This window comes from Pygocentrus nattereri, chromosome 18 (assembly GCF_015220715.1).
Source record: "Pygocentrus nattereri isolate fPygNat1 chromosome 18, fPygNat1.pri, whole genome shotgun sequence".
NCBI lineage: Eukaryota > Metazoa > Chordata > Actinopteri > Characiformes > Serrasalmidae > Pygocentrus > Pygocentrus nattereri.
The window spans coordinates 22,706,762-22,725,198 of record NC_051228.1 but is presented as its reverse complement, the minus strand read 5'-3'; the positions used below and the strand labels follow the sequence as shown (position 1 = coordinate 22,725,198).

The following is an 18,437-nucleotide window of genomic DNA, read 5'->3' as shown; positions in this document are numbered from 1 at the left end:
TGCTGCCTACATTTTAACATGCTTTTACTTCATAAGAAAGTTTTTTGCAGCCCAGAGATTTGTTTTTTAATCAATCAAGGGAACGAGTCTCCAAAAACTGCCTGAATTACCTAATTTCTCACAAAGAAGTTTACAGCCAGTGTTTTTTGTGGCGACAGGCTAAAAGTTGGTTTGTTTGAACAACAGAGACAATCATACCTTCCAAAGTGCTGCAACAGCAAGAGCCAATAGGAGTAAGCCTCCAATAATGCTGCCCACAATAACACCAACAGGCACGTCTGCTTTGGCTCCGGGTTTACTTACAGTAACAGCAACCTGCGGTAGAAAGTGAAGTTTAAGTTGAGACAACACAATTTAGCTCAGGCGTGGGGAGCTGAGGGCCAGAGTCTAGCACAGTTTGGTGTTTATCTCTTCATCTACACTTCAACTAAACCTGGCAATGAACTGATGAGTTGAATCAGCTGTATTTGAGCAGGAAAATGACCAAAGAAAATCAGCCCTCCAGGACTCCTCTTGATTTAGCTGAACATTGGGATGGGATCCACTATGAAGAATACTGTCTGTTGTGCCAAAATAATGTTAGACGACCCACAGACCTGTCTGGTGCTTTCCTATATGGAGTATTATTAAGTGGTCATTGTTAATTATACAGTGTAATGAGGGATAAGAGCTTAATGATTTTAATACAGTATTGAAGTTTTTAAACAAAATTAACTTAAAAACCTATGTTGTCAGTATCTGTCTCTTTTAAGTGTCTTTCATGTACATATAAATCATTGTCAGCAATCAAAATAGACATCAGGGAGCATCCTATTAGAGTAAAGTGCAAGGGCCTTATGCTGCAAACAGAGCAGTGTTTTCTTAAGTTGCTTATATATTCTAGAGCAATGGTTTCAGCCTGTTTCTTCAGCATGTCTCATAAGGTGAGTTAGAAAGTGTTTGTGATTATTATATTTGCATTTTAATGATCTAGTTGGTAAAATTTTGTGGGACGCAGAAGCTTTTGTGGTCAGTTGTGTGGGCTGCAGGTTAGAAAAGGTTGGGGACAAATTTACTAAAAGTTGTGTTTCTTGTAGTTGCTTTTGTTAGAGTGCAGCACAGCAGGTCTTGAAGTTATGCTCCAGTTCTACCTTTATTTATCTAAGCCAAAATAATACCCATAGTATGCCAAGTAAAAGCTATTTTGAATGAAGCCTTTAGCACATAAAATATCAAGAAGCTAATGGAGACAAAAATCATCTGAAAATATGTGTGCCATTACACCCTTGATATACAGCATATTGAGTTGCAGCTAAAAAGTCTGAAGATGATGTCAAATCATTGATGGAGTTCTAAAGGCTTAGCAGCAGTTTGATTATGAGTATTTAGTACCTGTGCTTGTTTGTGGGTGATGATGAGTAGATCAGGCTGAAACGTCTCGATCTGAGCATTCGAGGACAGCACCACTGACTGGAAATCAGCCTGCACAGATTAAGCAGAGAGAGACAGAATATGAGGTTGAGAGACATAGCTGTACAATTATTTTCTCTAAAGCCAGAGGGAGAATGGAGCTCTGCTATGCCTTACAAATGAATAGACAGAGATATTAAATATTAGAACCCTGATGAAACATAATTATTGTTGTAGTCCATTAAACATTACATTATCTTTATACTGATATGATGCCTATGGATGTGATCATTGTACTGATATGATGCTTATGGATGTGATCATTGTACTGATATGATGCCCGAGCGGAGAAAGGGCCTGTATCCTACCTCTTTTTTCCATTGACATTCCAAAAATGTTTGGTGTTATTTACCGAAAATCTTCATAATTAATTTTTTTACATTTTTACATGGTCATTTCTAACCTCTCTTTATTCCTTAGAATTAAAAAAGCTGGCTTGTTTACTGCACCTTTAAGAGTAACATGTAAATGAACTCTGTTCTGATTGGCTGTCCTACATTGTGCAACATTCATAAAGCACTAAGAGCTGAAACACTTCCTGTAATTTCACAGTGAATGGGTGGAGCTAAACAGCTGAAGGTTGAATACATAGATATATGTAAATTAGTTGGTTCTTGTGACATCACAGAAACGATGAATTGAAAATGGGCTGTTTTTGCAGCATATTCTCTTTATGGACTGTGGAGTGAATAGTACATTTTGAGACAATAACAATGTTTACATTTTACTTCAAAAACACCTTTATTTAAAAAAGAGAGACCCTGTTTTCCATGATATGGGCCCCTTAAAAACAAATACATGTGGTCAAGTAGCAGAAGACAGTGTGGCTATATGAGAAGAACTGCAGCTTAGCTGACCATTGCAAACGTGCCGCTCCATATCCACGCCGTCACATTCACGTAGTAATCACTCTTCGGGTTCACATCTTTCAGCACACACTTCATCGTCTCACAGGTTGCAGTCTTGCAGTTCTGTGGACAAGATGTGGATGATAATCAGCAAATTCACACAGTATGTGTAATGTTAGATGTTCAATTAAAATTCTTTTCCTTCTCCTTTTTGTACATTATAAACAAAATATGTGCTCAGAAAAAATATACAATAAATATTAGAGTATTTTTCATATTTCAGATATTTCTAGTTTGAGAATATTATAAACAGGGGTCCAAACATTCAATTCTTACACACATTACAAGGCATTTGTTATGACCTGTTTAAACCTAATGTATGGATAAAGGTTGTAATAAACTAAATATATACAACATCATCATTTATAGGGTACTTTCTACTGGGACGTGGCTTTGTCGAACCTTAAGCCCTGAAGTTAGGCCTTTTTTTGACTTTTGTTTTTTAAATATCTTCATGATTCCTTTTAAAGCGAAGCTGAAAGAGGTCATGTTTAAATAAAAAATACTGTTATATGTTTTTATGCCACTGATGAAACACAAGTTGTAGTTCATATGCCCCTGCATTCTACAGCAGGAAGACAGACTGCATCCCTGTCCCTCATGGCCACATGGTGAGCAGTTAGATCCTTTCTTTTGAAATAATTAGTCAGAAATAAATAGTCAGAAAATGTGAAAATCAGTGTTGAGCCTTAAGAACTGTCACTACCGTAACACATTTTCTGCAATTAATCAAACATTGTAGTGTTTTAATGACAAATATTAGAATTTGTTTTTTACTTATAGTTATTTTAATTTCTGCAGGACATCAAAGTTATTGCTTTTTTCCTATTGTCATTTTGAAACAGCCTTTTCAAGGACATAGATAAGAGAGTGCACTATAACAGTACTTGCAAAGTTCTGCCTGCTTATGAAATAGTGCTTGGACCCCATAGGTTGCTGGTTGCAGCTTTATTATTAATGTGAATCATTTTAATTGAAATGTCCAAGCTCCATGTAAACGTGGCACCAACTGCGTTAAAAGGTATGCACACACACAAACTGACCAGTTCAGTAGTTCCTCTGAAGCTCTCCTTAGTAAACTTAGCTGTGTATTCTTTCTCTTTGATCTTTAAGGGGTCAGTCAGAGTGCTGGTCTCACACTTCACATCACCAGCCTGTTAAATATATAGTGAAAAATATTAGATAATCACTTAATTCAGAAATTCAGATATTTGTGTCGATTTTCCAGCTGATCCCATTCAAAAGCGTGGAATATATAAAATAAGAAAGAAACAAAGACATGTGATGAATGGAGCTGTAGATGATTCCATAATAACTGCGAAAGAAAATTCATAGAAATTGCATGTCAGAAAATTACTATGAATTGGTACTGTTACAGTTTAATGTTGAATAAGATTTATTATACTATACTATACTACACTGTATAAGATATTACTAAAAACAGTTATTATATGACAAGTGATTCCAAACCTTTAGTATATCACAGTATATAAACTGTGTCTAATATATAATGCATTGTGTATGCTCACAGGTGCAGTGGTGACTGAGGTTATGTAGATCAGAGGGTTTCCTGCTTTAGTGCTGCTGGGCAATGACACATTGAGATAGACCAGACTGACTGGGAAAATTCCTCCAGACACCTGCAGGAGGCAACACCACAGAGAAGAAATGGGAGCATTAGAGTATTGTTCTATACCAGACTAACCTGGGCAGTGTCTGTCGGGCAACAATAGTCTAAAGAAGTCACTTTAATGGGACCCCTATTGCTCCTTACAAATAATTTTAGTTTAATTCCTACTGTGCAGGAGTGGTGACTGACCTTGAGACTGAACTTGAACTCTGGGCCAATGTCACTGTATGTCTTCATTGTGGTTGTAATACCACCGTCATTGTCCAGCAGATAAACGTTCATATTTGCATCTCTGCAAAAAAGCACCGCAAAATAAAACAAAACTATAAATAATATAAAATATATTAATATAAAATATATAATATAAAATATAACCCAAACAATAATTGAACGCATTGACAATGACATTGTGTTGATTTTCTAAGTGTAGTTAACAAATCCTATACAGAGAACACACTTCTGCACGTTTTAATACAGTTACTGTTTATTTTCTGAGTTTAACAGACACACACACACATACACACACTTTTTAAGCTGCTTATCCTTCTGAGTCATGGGGGCTTGCTGGAGCCTTTGACCATGTGGTTTTTACTTGCAGTGGTGCTTGAAAGTTAGTGAACCCTTTTTTGATTTTTCTATATTTTCTATATTTCCATTTCTATCTTAAATTTGACCTAAAACCTCATCAGATTTTCACACAAGTCCTAAAGTTAGATAAAAAGAACTAAATAAACCCAATGAGACAAAAATATTAGACTTGGTCATTAATTTATTGAGGAATACAAATATTACATATCTGTGAGTGGCAGAAGTATGTGAATCTTTAGGATTAGGCAGGTGAAATTAGAGTCGTGTTTTCAATGAATGGGATGGCAATCAGGTGTGAGTGACCACCCTGTTTTATTTAAAGAACAGGGATCTATCTCAGTCTGATCTTCACAACACATGTTTGTGGAAGTGTATCATGGCTTGAACAAAGGAGATTTCTCAGAATGTCAGAGGAAGAGTTGTTGATGCTCATCAGGCTGGAAAAGGTTACAAAACCATCTACAAAGAGTTTGAGCTCCTAGAATCCAAAGTTAGACAGATTGTGCACAAATGGAGGAAATTCAGGACCATCGTTACGCTCCCTAGGAGTACGCTCCCTAGGAGTACGCTCCCTAGGAGTTGGTCAACCAACAAAGAAGAAGAACAACAACAGTGGTGTGCATGGCAGAGTTGCAAGGAGAAAGGTGCTGCTCTCCAAAAAGGACACTGCCACTGCACGCAGACCAAAGTAGATCTTTTTGGTTTAAATGAGAAGCGTGGTATTTGGAGAAAGGAAAACACTGAATTCCAGCATAAAAACCTTATCCCATCTGTGAAACACAATGGTGGTAGTATCATGGTTTGGCCTGTTTTGCTGCATCTGGGCCAGGGCGGCTTGTCAAATTTATGCTGAAATATAGAAATTTCTAAAGGGATCACAAACTATCGAGCTCCGCTGGAGCCTTTGTCCAAGAGTATGCAACGGAATGTGTTTCAAATCATACCTGCTGAGAATGATTTCTGAGCTGTACTGGACAGGGATGGACACCGTCTCCTTGTTATCAGCTGGAGTTTCTTCTGTACTGTCACTATAAGGAGCAGGATTGAGAGAGAGTTACTCATAATTAACATACTGTACTAGAGAAATGATACTCTGAACAGCTAGAACAAGCACAGCTTTGTGTTTTACTCACCTTTGCGCTTCAAAGACAATTTGAACGTCTTTTTGTAACTGGCCCAAATTAAATTCAAAATTGATCTCAAATGTGACCTGAAATAGAGAGTGACAATGGAATGGCCTACATTCTATCAAAGCACAACGCTTACTACTAAACTACTGCTCTGATAACAAATAAGAAATGAATAACGTCTTCTATATTTACAATGTCATACCATTTATAATTGATTTAGTTGATTAAAATACACATGTAAGAATAGAATTACTAATATAATATTTGAGAATGTACATAAGCTAACAATGTAATTGTGGAATTTGTAATACTGTAAAAAGTTAGTGACCACATCTTATTTTTACTGTAACTTTAGCAAATCTATATTTGCACATATTGATTGACATCTTGTACATCCTCTAGCCATATTTTGTATAATCTGGAATATATATAGCAATACTCTATCCACTCTGTACCCTGCATCTCATTTATCTACCTCAGACTCTCAAATTGCATATATAGCAATGTGTACAACTGTACATATCATAGCTTTTATTTCATAACTTATATTATTGTACAAATTGTATATTGGAATGGTGCAATAATATATATGCATATATACTACAAATACTATTACTAGAAATTAAATAAGGATGTTCTCAGACTTTTGCACAGTACTGAATACTAAATGTATTGATTTCTAAATAACTCACAGATTGGTCAGTTCTGATGGCTGGGTAGCCCACTTGACATGTCAGCACTTCTGTATCTTTAGCTGAGGTACATTTGACCTCTGTTCCATCAGCCTGAAAAGCAGAAAAGCATGTGCCTACTCACACACTGTAAAGGTCATAGACATGTGTTGATGCATTTTTGTCATGTAAACAAATATTACGTAGGAAGGATTATATATAATATACAGAAGTGTATTACATTTACAGCGCTCAGTTTTCAGGGTAGGCTGTTACTGCTCAAATCAGCAGCGCTAACTAAGAAAATGCATCAGCAAGACTGAACTAAGCTGTGAACAGTAAATGTTAAGTTTGTGTGGGGAAAAAAAAGTTGGGAAAAGTTCTAGAGTAAAACAGTACATAAATTCATAAGTTCAGGACCAAAAGGTAATATTTGTGATATTAAAAGCATGCCTATATTTATAACTATTTATTACTATTCATTACATTATGTATTTGTTCAAAAGTAAACTATCACTATACAGTGTAGTGAGAATATAATATTAATCCTGATACAGTATGATAAAAAAGGCTGGATTTTGGTCATACATACAGGTGGTGTAACAGAGGAGTAGAAAAGGTTGCTAGAGAAGTGTGCAGAGACTCTTGTGTTGTAGGCGTTCTCCTTTCTGTTCATCACTGTCACAGTGAAAGAAAGTCTTTTGGTCTTGTGGGTCACCAGAAATGAACTGCAAAATATAAATAAAGGTTTAAGAGGAACATCTTTGAGCTGTGTAATGCTGGTGCTGCTTTGTTTGTATGCATTGTTATGGAGGAGAAACATTACATCATAAAATGCACAATAGTCTACAGTCAGTGAAGCACAACCTTATGTCATCTGAAGAGTACATACATTCTTAAGACTTTTTATTTCCCCAATTCCCATGCAATCACCATTAGATCAATAAGGTCTAGGTTTCTTTAAGTTGAATTAACTTGTGAGCGTTTATGATCGATGCAACAGAAACACAAACAGCATTTATAAAAGTGGTCATAATACATATATAGTCACTTTGTTTATGATCTGTACATTAAAACATATGTAGGAAAAGTTTTGGTGCCTCCCTCTCCCCACCTCTGGTTAAATTACAGATTTTGTCTTTCTAATTGAAAATAAGTTCACATCCTCTTCAATTTTAAGTGTAAAGTTTCTGTCTATTTGCTGAGTTTATTATATTGGGGGGAAAAACTGAAAATATGCTATGACTTTTGCAGTTTATTTATTCAGAAAATGTTAAATTCATTACAAAAACAGTGGTTGTGCATTAAATTGTGCAGAGGATGTTCACTTATTTTCAGTTCAACTAAACATAACTTGTAATTATTCGCATAAAAAAGTAATTTGACAAGAGGTGCCCAAACCTTTGCATACAACTGTGCATTTTTTTGTAAATCTGAGTGAGCTTCATTTTACTACACTTTCAATCTATTAAAGTGATGTCTCTGACTGTATTAGCAGTAGTGCTGTCAAAATTAATGCATTAATAACACATTTAAAATGATAAATGGTTGACATTTTTGTAGCTTGCCTCTTCTAAGCATTCATAGTTCCCTGCTGTGGTGTGTTACATGTTGCTATGATAGAATTCACGATTGTAGTCCACCTACTCAAATACAGCTTTTATGTGCTTTTAAATGGCAAGTTCCAATGATTTGTCTTGATAAAACCAAAAAAATATTTTTCAAAAAAATCATGCTATTTATTACTTAATTCACTTGGACAGACATTTTTATGAATATATAAAATAGAAACTTATTATAGCAAGTGAATAAATCTTACCCAGCCTTTGGTTCTCTCTCTACACTCAACACCAAGTCACTGTAACACACTTCATCAGAACCGCAGTCCTTAGAAAATGGAATCTGAACCATGAGAAACAAATGAAATATAACTCAGTAACAGCCCAAAGCCTCAAACTCCCAGATATTTACTTATAGAACACTTACAAAGAACTCCCACGCAGTGGGGCTGAACGCGTCTAGAACTGGATTGGCGTCTGGGTGCCGAAGTTTAATGTCTACGCGAAGTGCGATGGAGTTTACCAGATCAGGAGCCTCCTGCACATAAACCTGATGATCCTCACATGTGTCCTTTGTGGACACACTGATGTCCCGCTGGACGACTCGGTCTGAGTTGCTGAACTGACCTCTGGAACTGACCCGAGACGACTGCAGGTCAGCATCCAGCGTCAGGTTGTATTTGATCTCTGATTAAAAAAATAACATATAAATCATTGAGGTTTTAACATGATTTTTCACAGAATCAAATCGCTTGTTTGCACATATTTGCTATTTGGAAAATAATGCATGCAATATAACTTTACTTGTGAAAGTGATCAAAATATTTCAAAATGTACTGAATAAACTCATGTGTAGGTAAGAACACTCATCCCAAGAAGAGAAATGTTTCAACTTTAAGGTATTCCAAATCATCACAGATTTTGTTAAAAAGACCAATCAAATCTATACCGTCTACATTCAAGATATTTCCACAATTCTTTCTTTTTTTGATGTGCGGTAGATTTACCTGCTGGTCCCACTGGGTTTGTTGGTCTGAATGCTGCTCTGAAGCAGATTTTAGCAGTAAAACAGAAGACCATTCTCCCACCAAAGCTACAGGGCTTATTCAGAATGCTGATCCTGTCTGGGGTGAACGTAACCTTGGCAGTCACAACTGCAACTCCCCTAGACCTAAAATGAAGGAAATGAAGGAAAAAAGGAAGTCATGTCATGAAGGTTCGCTGTATCTAATGAGTTGAATCAGGTATGTTGGCAGAACACTAAACTCTGCAGAGTTGTGGCCTAGAAGGAGCCCAGTTTGACACTCCTGCCTTAGATGGTTGTGCTGCCTGGGAGCACTGTATATACCACCTCCTCTTTAACTACATAACAGCGATACAGGCTGAATTGGTGAACATAAAACATCTTCATGCTCAAAATAACAAAATGCATTCCAATGTTTTGCATGAGAATAACATATTATAAGACAAAAAAAGTTTCAACATTTCCCAACATTTTGGAAACTAACATAACACTACATTGTACTTGAGCTGGAGAATGTAAAGCATCCTGCAACTCACTTGAACCTTGAATGCAACAGTTGTAAACATCTTAGCTTTGTAAATCAGCTTGCACGAAATAGCCTATCAAAATACAGATATTCCGCCTTTGTTCAACACTGTGGAGTGGCATTGGTTCAAACGACTGATTTAACAGCTGGTTTAACTTGCCAGCTAATACTAGCAGCTTTTTAAATTACTGCCTGTTCCAGCATTACTTTCTTATTATTTTCTTGTTGGGCTGCTGTTAACATGATCCACAAAGATAAATTATTACATTTGATCCACTCTGACAGGCACAACACACACTAACACACCACCACCACGTCAGTGTTACTTCAGTGCTAAGAATGATCCATCCCCCAAGTAGTACCTGCTCTGTGAGGGTCCATAGGCGTCCTTAGCACTGAAGAACAGGGTAAAAGGGGGCTAACAAAGCATGCAGAGAAACAGTTGGACTACAGTGTGTAAACTACAAAGTGCACCTATATAGTAAGTGGAGCTGATAAAATGGACAATAAGCGTAGAAACAAAGAGGTGCTCATGATGTTATGCCTGATCAATGTGTATGTGCAAATCTAAGTAACAGATTGCTCATGACATATATGTCAATATGATGCCATGTCTCAAAGGTATCAGCTGCTACTTTGGTTATCTAGTGGACTAATGCAATGTGCTGCGTGCACTTTTGATTTGTTTATGAACTGCTTTATGTAATTGTCAAACTCACAAAAAGTTTCACCATGGAAAGCCAGCCTTACATTTACTACACTCTTGATTAGTTACACAAAGTCTTGGCCTTCCAAGGAACTACGTTATCCTTGGTGGAAAATGTCCAGGCCCAGCTGTAGCAGTACCCCACTCAGTCCAGCTAGTCCAACACAGCTGTTTTCAATCAATACACATCAATTAACACAAAAATACGTAAGCCTCCTCTTATGTGAGGACAGCATATTGCTATGAGTTAGACGAAGCTGCTGACATGTAACAGAGGGTTTGACAGCTTTCAAAACACGAGTGCATATGAAGCTTCTTTGGTTAAAATACTTATCAGTTCTGCACCACCTCACCACAAATAAACACGTGGCGCCAAGGAGTGATAAGATTTACTGCACCAATGAGACTTACCAGAGCTGCAGGACCTTCCCATAGCTCCCCACTGAGACATCTGGGAGTGAGTCATCATTCAGATCTGTATTGCCGTCTAAAGAACGCCCAAAGAACTTTAAGGAAGGGTCCAGTTTCGAGGCAAGAATTTTCTGGAAGGTGTTAAAAATGATTAAAAATGGGAAAGTGACCTCAGGAGCTTTTACACCATATGATTTATATCTGTTTGACTGGATAAAGTTCGGGTTTAGTTCTACCTGTGAACTCTGTTTCCTGATGGTTCTTTGGTCTCCGTTGTAGATGTAAATGGCTCCCTGGTCATTCTCCTCTAGCGGAGCGCCGACTACCACATCATTGTAGCCGTCCAGGTTGAGGTCAGGAACAGCAGTAATGGCCATCCCAAAACGAGCATTCTCCAATGGAGAGGAACCCTCTAGGAATCCCTGGCTGCTCAAAACACCCTGAAGACCCAAAATAAAAGCAGACCTTGTAAGAAATCACACATCTGGGCAGGATTTGAAACTAATACCTCAGTTTCTGAAACTTCAAAGTTTGTCAAACTGTTAGTTCTGGATGAGCGGCTTACTATTGTAATGGAGTAGATGTAGACTCTGCCAGTCTCTTTCTTCTGATCGCTCATGTACATTGGGGCTCCGACCAGCAGAAGGTCAGTAACACCATCATGGTCCAAATCCAGAGGACAAAGCACACTGCCAAAATATGAGCCAATCTGCAACAGAGGCAGAGGCAGAAGTGCAGTCGTTATTCCTTTTATTTTATTCCATTATTTTATGTTTGAACCACAGTTATGAAGTTAGGTATGAAGATGTAATCCAATTTGGCCGCTGTGAAAAAGTTTGGACACCCTCATATTACTAATTGTATTATACAAGTATCGTATTATAGCATTTAATTTAACCGTTATATAACATTAAAGGGGAATTCCACAAATTTTTCCAAATTTCTGCATAACTTAATGGTTAAGATGTAAATAAAGTTTTATAGAGTGGTTTGGTGTGAAATGCTTCATTCTAGAGACACAAAATTATTAGATGAACTGGTTACAAACACACAGTGTGTCATTGATTTATAATAACTGTACAACAGGTTTTGGCCTAAAAATTCTTGTCAGTGGAGCAAATCAGGCAAAATAGTCCTCAAAGAAAACACATTTTTTCAGATTTACTACTACTTTATCATATTAATACTGCATATACAGATTCAGAAGACACATGCAAGTTCGCTGATCTTTTTGGATAATAAATAAAATAACTATGTTTGTGTTGTAGACATCAGGACCCTTGGTTCACATCACCACCACTGCAAAGAAAGCTGAGTCGTAAAGTTTTTCTACAATTAACCCCATAAATGATAACTACATATCATACATATCAGTTTCACGCTACTTACTGAATATACACAATGAGTATTTGGATTAATGGTGTTCTGATGATTTTTATTGAATGAAGTGGCATTAGTGAAGAAATAAGGGTTAATAGGCCTGGAAGTTTAAGACGTAATGTAAGAAGTACCTGATCTCCCCTCTGTGAGTCGATGATGTTGGGCTGTCTCTGACTGTCGAGGGTGTACACTACAACCTGGCCTGTGTGGTTGGAACGAGGAGCACCAGCCACGTAGAACTCAGACGAACCATCATTCAGCGTGGTCACCGAGTAGCCTTAACACAGAACCATACACTTACATATGACCATAAACTGTACATTAATTAAAGAATGTCATGCATAAATAATGGAACTTAGAGGCCATTCAGATTATCTTTTGGCTAAAAGTATTCAAACAATGAAACAAAAGCCCCTTAATGCCAGACCAGTATTAGTGAGTCTTTTTCCAAGCCTGGCATCAGGGAATCATTTAGTGGATCAATGCTCCATCAACCAAACATCATGTCCCACTAAACCCGCTATTTTTGTACATGCTTCTATTGTGGCACAACATGGAGCCCAGCTGATGGCCACAACTTATTAATGATTCTAATGCACACAATTTAGTAAGGTAAGGGAAAAAGATAGTTATGTCACAGCCATATAGTTATGAGTGGCTATATATGGGTTCAAATCTTACTAAGATACATTAGGCCTGTTCAGAATAAGCTTTTATATATTTGTACTTGCTTGATAACAATGCATTTTAGCATCTTAGTTCCTCAGTCTTCTACATTCTTCGACATTTCTTAAAGAAGCAGCACCTCTGTTGAAGACCAACCCCCTGCAGTAAAGGCTTAGCCCCAAATAAATCTCTAGTCACCATCCTTTGTGCAATGCTTCCTGTCTCCTCCTTTCTTTATAAGTTGCTGATTGATTGATGACTGATATTTTCAGACATACTAATGTATTACAGATTTTACTAACTGCACTCGTGCTTCTCTGCATAGTAGTTTATAGGTCGCACTTTTCGGAAACAGCAAGAGCCCACAGCCACAAACACATTAATTAGACTTCCAGTGTAATCTGAGCAGTTCTTCTGAAGACGCACCAGTGACCATAGTGCTAACACCAGGTTTCACAGGAACTTTGAGCTGCACTGTTTAAATGCTCATAAATTGCACTGTATAGAGCACTTTTTGGGCCGCACAGATGTGCATTGCATAAGTTGCCCTGTAACTTATTAGCACTGTCAGAAAAAAACACTGTGTTTTCAATGTTAACATATAAGGAAAAGGGAAAAAAACTTTTCTTGTAATAAAAATTAATGAAAAAAGATTTTCATCTGGAAATTTTCACATAATGAGAAAAAAGACATTCTGGGAAGTGTAGTCGCTGTATGAGTTGAGGCTGGAAGGATGCGTGACATTGTGTGCATGAAAAAAGAAATAGTGGATGTGAGAGCCTATTTATGTAAAGGTGGTGATCAGGGTAGTATGGGGGTGGTAGTGGGTCGCCTTACAGCAAGAAGGGCCTGGGTTCAATTCCAAGCTGGGCAACCAGAGTCCTTTCTGTGTGGAGTTTGCATGTTCTCCCTGTGCTTGCATGGGTTTCCTCCAGATGCTCTGGTTTCCTCCCGCAGTCCAAAGACATGCAGTCAGGCTAACTGGAGATAGTAAACTGCCCCTAGGTGTGAGTAAATGACTGTGCATGTCTGTGTGTCTGCCCTGTGATGGACTGGCGACCTGTTCAGAGTGTTTCCTGCCTTCCTCTCAATGAGCACTGGAATAGGCTTCAGTACCTCCAGAAGGATAAGTGGTTTGATGATGAATAAACAATATCTATCACAGTTTTTCATCAGAAAAGTCAGCAGGAACAACAGCAGTGTCACATTTAAAAAAGGGTGCAGAAACTAAAATATTCATACCACAGTGCCAGTATAATCAAAGGTCCCAGTAATAAACTATTTAAAAAGGAATGGAAGTAAAAATCAACATTTGCAATTCACTCATTTACTGTGATTAATATGGCATTATGTTCTTTTGTTACTGCTCAATAACACAAGCATGTTTACCAGTGGCAAGACTAGGACCTGATATGCCCTTGTGCAAATAATTATAATAAAATAAGGACCCCATTTATGTAAAACTAACTTTCAGTTAACAAAGTAGTCAATGTAATGTGCTTGTTTTCTCACTATGTTTATGTCTCAAAGTTGATGCTCTCAAGGTACAACACCCCACTAACATCTAATATTAGTCTAAATGTTCATGTTAGACTATCTATTTAATTTTAGAATTATAAATAATGAATATGAGAACATGAGTTGCATTATGAATAAATAGATGTCAAGTCTGTCTGTGTAGTGTTGATGGAAGCTAAGTGTTGAATATAGGTTGAAATTGTGTTAGTATCTATAATAGGGGGCCTAATGAAGCCTTTAGGGGGATTGATACTATAGACCACAGAGAGATTTCCTCCCTGCCCCTTTATTATTTATACAAATGACGCTTACCTAGTAGAGAACTGTGGTTTTTATCTTCCAGGATCCTTTCAAAAGCATGTTTGGGGAAAATGTCTGATTTCTGAGCACTTTTATGAACAACCGTTCCACTCCACCCATATGCCCCAACAGCACCCAGCATCAGCACATCCTGCAAAGATAGAACAGAGGAGTCTTGAGGGTAAAAAAACAGTCGCTAGTGATGAAAAAAGTGAGAAAGAATCGGTGGTTACATCATGGACTAAGCACCTGATTTTTGGTCTGGTGTGCGCTGAACCCAACCTGAGACATCTCCATTTGGAATTCACCACCTTTGCCTGTTCCTGTGGAGAAAAAAAACATCAGTTGAATCCAATAAATATACATTGTAAAGCCTCCTACTTTTGAAATTTTGCTGCTGTTCATTTTCAGTGAATTAAGGTAAAATATCTGTAAAGCTTTGATTAACATATAACATGCTCAATGCTAACCCTCTAGGTATACTAATCTTCAACACTCATCTCACACTTCAGTTCAAGTGGCTTTCTTGGTATGAAGGGCAGATTTTGCCTAAATAATTATGATTTGACAATTTTCATTTTGAAATTATTTTGCCCCTAAGCTGGCCCAAAACACCAGAAAGTTGGGTAAAATGGGTAAAAATTCTTTGTTACCAAGAAAGGGGTTTTGTCATTAAAGACAAGCGCAATATAAAAGTACTAACTTACCTTCAATGTTGAAGATCCGATCTCCGAGAGTGCCAGCAATTTCCGAGAGAGCGACCTCATCTGACACGTTGAAATAATACTTCTCTGTTGGAATGCTGGCTATTGACTTGATCTCTGCAATGAGCTTTGTGGTATCAATATTATTCCTTGTGTAATAACCAAGCACCTAAAATGAAGAAGAAATCAGAACAAAATGAAAGCTCATTGGTTGGGCAATATGGTAACAATATAAGCCCCCTGCCCCCCTACTGGGAAGTAACTTCATTTAAAATCTAGTCAAAATTTTGAGCTATAAACAGAATCAAATAGAAAAATCAAAAAGTCAAATAAAATGACAGCATGTGCTTCAGCACAACTGTGGTTCCACCTGAAATGTATTCAAAACCTTCCATTACACTGCAAGGAACAATCCCATGAAAAAGTCCCCTTGATTTGGTCTATTTTTAAATCTTTTTGTTACACTTTATATAAAAAAATCAATACAGTTTTTATTTTCATTTTTGTTTTAATAAGTTTTAGTTACTGAAGGAAAAATGTTTATCCACCACCAACTGGCCCTGTATGAAAAAGTAACTGCACCTTTAGTGATTCAATTTATCATTTAAGAGTCCCCTTTTCAAAGTCCTGACTTTAACCTATTTGAAATGCTGTGGCAGGACCTTAAAGAGGCAGCTAATGTTTTAAAGCCATTTGTGGTGGCTGAATTAAAGCAGTTCTGCAAAGAAGGATCTCCAACGATAGAAAGTGTTTGTTTGCAGTTTTGGTGATTTAGGTTTTGCAAAACTTTTTCCCTCATTAAATGAAATGATCACTTAAAAACTGTGTTTTTTGTTTTTGTCTGTATGTTCTTATATTACTTTATATCACTTATATTACAATTAAACATGAGGATCTGAAATGCAGGAAATCAGGCAGTCTTTTTTCATGGGTTAAAAATATGTACAGCATGTTCACAGATACGTCATTTTGTATCTTGTTGTGTTCTTAGGTTCTGTTATACTTACAGCAATGCCAAAGCGAGTGATACCATCTTTGTTGCACTGACTAATGACTTTGTCTGTCAGGGAATTATCATGGGACTCCCCATCTGTCACCACCACCATCACTTTACTGGCACCTGGGCGGCCTCCGTTTGAAGTCAGAAAAGCATTTGTCCTGTAATGCACACAGGCATTGCTTTAACACATCTGCTTAATTTTATCGTGAACTATTAGCAATAACTGCTGCTTACTTCAAAGAGACTCGGCCAAAAATGTCGTTTCTACCTGGCAAAGTTGATGGCTCCGAATGTATTTGTCTCCAATCCACCCTTTTGGGCAATTTTTGAAGCCGCTGCAATCATGGCCTGTTTTGTTTGATAAGCATTCATATAGAACTCGAACCTGGGATCAGAACCATACTGAATAATGCTGACCTGCTCCAACATAAAATAAGAAAATCAAACTCACAAAATGAATGTAAAAAGGAACTTTCAGTGAAACTTAAACAGAAACCAGTCAGTTGTTACTCGCCTGTGTTTTTTGTGGTCCAATATCAAGATTCTCCAACACCTTCTTAAGAAAAGCTACAACAGGTTCCCATGGATATATGCTGTTAGACCCATCCACAACAAAAGCAATGTCCATTGGACCACCACACGCTGGAGGGAATGAAACAGATCACAAAGATTTACCAAGTTGCATTGCTGGAAACAGAACAATGCCACAATGACCTCCCCTAAAAGAAAGCTGGGAGTGTTTGCTGTGAGATTTGATTCAAAGCAATGTGCTATATGCAACTAAGCAGAAGAGTGGATTTAGAAGAGAAAGGCAGAAACATGACAGAATCACAAAGGCAGACTAAATGGTGAGTATTCTTTGTCTGGGCTTGCATTTGTAACCAACATTGACTTTTTCAGAAATAATCCATTTCAATACCTGGCCAGGTAACTAGTTAATGTAGTGTAGCTTTTAAGTAACATCCCTTAAGCTAACATCAGATATAGTTCACTAGTTTTTGATAGGATTTGTTTAGGGTTGTTTCTTAACAGTTTTAGGATAAAACTGAAAACAAATATTGACATATTGGTTTTTAGAATATGGAAATTAAGTTTGTCACAATACAGTTACTTTTATATTGTCTGCAAAATCTTTTTAGAATACATATGCTCTGCATTAACAACACACACGCCATCTAAACCGCTTAACCTTCTGTGTCACGGTGGGGTGCTGGAGCCTATCTCAGTTGTCATTGGGCGGAAGGCAGGAAATACCCTGGACAGGTCACCATCGCAGTCCATCGCAGGGCAGACAGACATAAACATTCACATCTAGGGGCAATTTAGCATGTCTTTGGACTGTGGGAGGGAACCCACGCAGACATGGGGAGAACATACAAACTCCACACAGAAATTGAACCCAGGCCTTTCTTGCTGTGAGGCGACAGCGCTACCCACAGCGCCACCATACCACCCGCATTAAAAACATGTAATCTTTAAAAAGAAACATGGTCAGTGAGTGTTTATGAACTACTATTCCAACCTCACAGTGTGTAGTAAACAGGATGGACAAAGTTCCTGCTAAAGACTGAGTAGACTGATAATCATTGTGATGATCAGTTAGTAATCTCAGTATTATATATTATGCTGCTGTAATATAAGACTTTTTAAAAGTTCTGAATACATATGAAAATAAACCAATATTGAGTCTTAAAAGAGATTTTATGTTTGAAGGATAACGAGGGAGGGTTAGATAAGAGATGATTCCTACTTTGAAGAGCAGGGGAGAATGCAGGTTGGGCGTAAAACTGAGGGCTCACTTCTGCACACACTCCTGGAACAAAATACTGAGTTCCACAACTCTGAGTCCACAGAGGACCACACGTCTGAAACAAACACATGCGGAGTAGCATACACAGATAAGGATGCACCACTGATGATATTTGAGAAAGAAACTTTAGAAATCTACTTAATGATAATGTAAATGAGAAATAATGATCAAAAATGCTTTTCTGTGCTGCTCAACAATTTGAGCAACATCAAATCAGCAGTAAAAATGTTGGTCAACTATTTCTACAACTAGACCATTCTGCATCACTAAAAAGCTCAGCACAGCTAAACAAACTGTATCGTGCACTATAAAATGAAAGCAAAGGCTTACCATAAAGCCGTTGTTTTTGGTTATTCGTGTGAGGGTCAGCCCCAGACTCATATTGGTGTTGATGTTCTGCACAGTTGGTATATTGACAAAGTCTGAACACAAACATTTAGAGGCAGAGTCAGTAATG

At 37.5% G+C, this 18,437-nt stretch overlaps 1 protein-coding gene across 1 annotated transcript in view; it reads right to left on the bottom strand.

Annotated features, from left to right (window-relative positions):
* The window catches only part of LOC108433527 (integrin alpha-2-like), a 44,181-nt gene that overhangs the window by 3,031 nt on the left and 22,713 nt on the right, over positions 1 to 18,437 (bottom strand). Inside the window, exons 4-28 of the mRNA XM_017708151.2 lie at positions 18,311 to 18,402; positions 17,921 to 18,035; positions 16,685 to 16,812; positions 16,439 to 16,587; positions 16,178 to 16,328; positions 15,174 to 15,339; positions 14,716 to 14,789; positions 14,479 to 14,617; positions 12,114 to 12,259; positions 11,168 to 11,311; positions 10,839 to 11,042; positions 10,603 to 10,733; positions 8,943 to 9,106; positions 8,363 to 8,622; positions 8,196 to 8,278; positions 6,969 to 7,104; positions 6,398 to 6,490; positions 5,709 to 5,785; positions 5,520 to 5,603; positions 4,177 to 4,279; positions 3,887 to 3,997; positions 3,401 to 3,511; positions 2,307 to 2,420; positions 1,372 to 1,461; positions 199 to 315 (exon numbers count right to left, since the gene is read on the bottom strand). Coding sequence (XP_017563640.1) covers positions 199 to 315; positions 1,372 to 1,461; positions 2,307 to 2,420; positions 3,401 to 3,511; positions 3,887 to 3,997; positions 4,177 to 4,279; positions 5,520 to 5,603; positions 5,709 to 5,785; positions 6,398 to 6,490; positions 6,969 to 7,104; positions 8,196 to 8,278; positions 8,363 to 8,622; positions 8,943 to 9,106; positions 10,603 to 10,733; positions 10,839 to 11,042; positions 11,168 to 11,311; positions 12,114 to 12,259; positions 14,479 to 14,617; positions 14,716 to 14,789; positions 15,174 to 15,339; positions 16,178 to 16,328; positions 16,439 to 16,587; positions 16,685 to 16,812; positions 17,921 to 18,035; positions 18,311 to 18,402 — 3,182 coding nt within the window. The remainder of the gene's footprint in view (positions 1 to 198; positions 316 to 1,371; positions 1,462 to 2,306; positions 2,421 to 3,400; positions 3,512 to 3,886; positions 3,998 to 4,176; positions 4,280 to 5,519; positions 5,604 to 5,708; positions 5,786 to 6,397; positions 6,491 to 6,968; positions 7,105 to 8,195; positions 8,279 to 8,362; positions 8,623 to 8,942; positions 9,107 to 10,602; positions 10,734 to 10,838; positions 11,043 to 11,167; positions 11,312 to 12,113; positions 12,260 to 14,478; positions 14,618 to 14,715; positions 14,790 to 15,173; positions 15,340 to 16,177; positions 16,329 to 16,438; positions 16,588 to 16,684; positions 16,813 to 17,920; positions 18,036 to 18,310; positions 18,403 to 18,437) is intronic.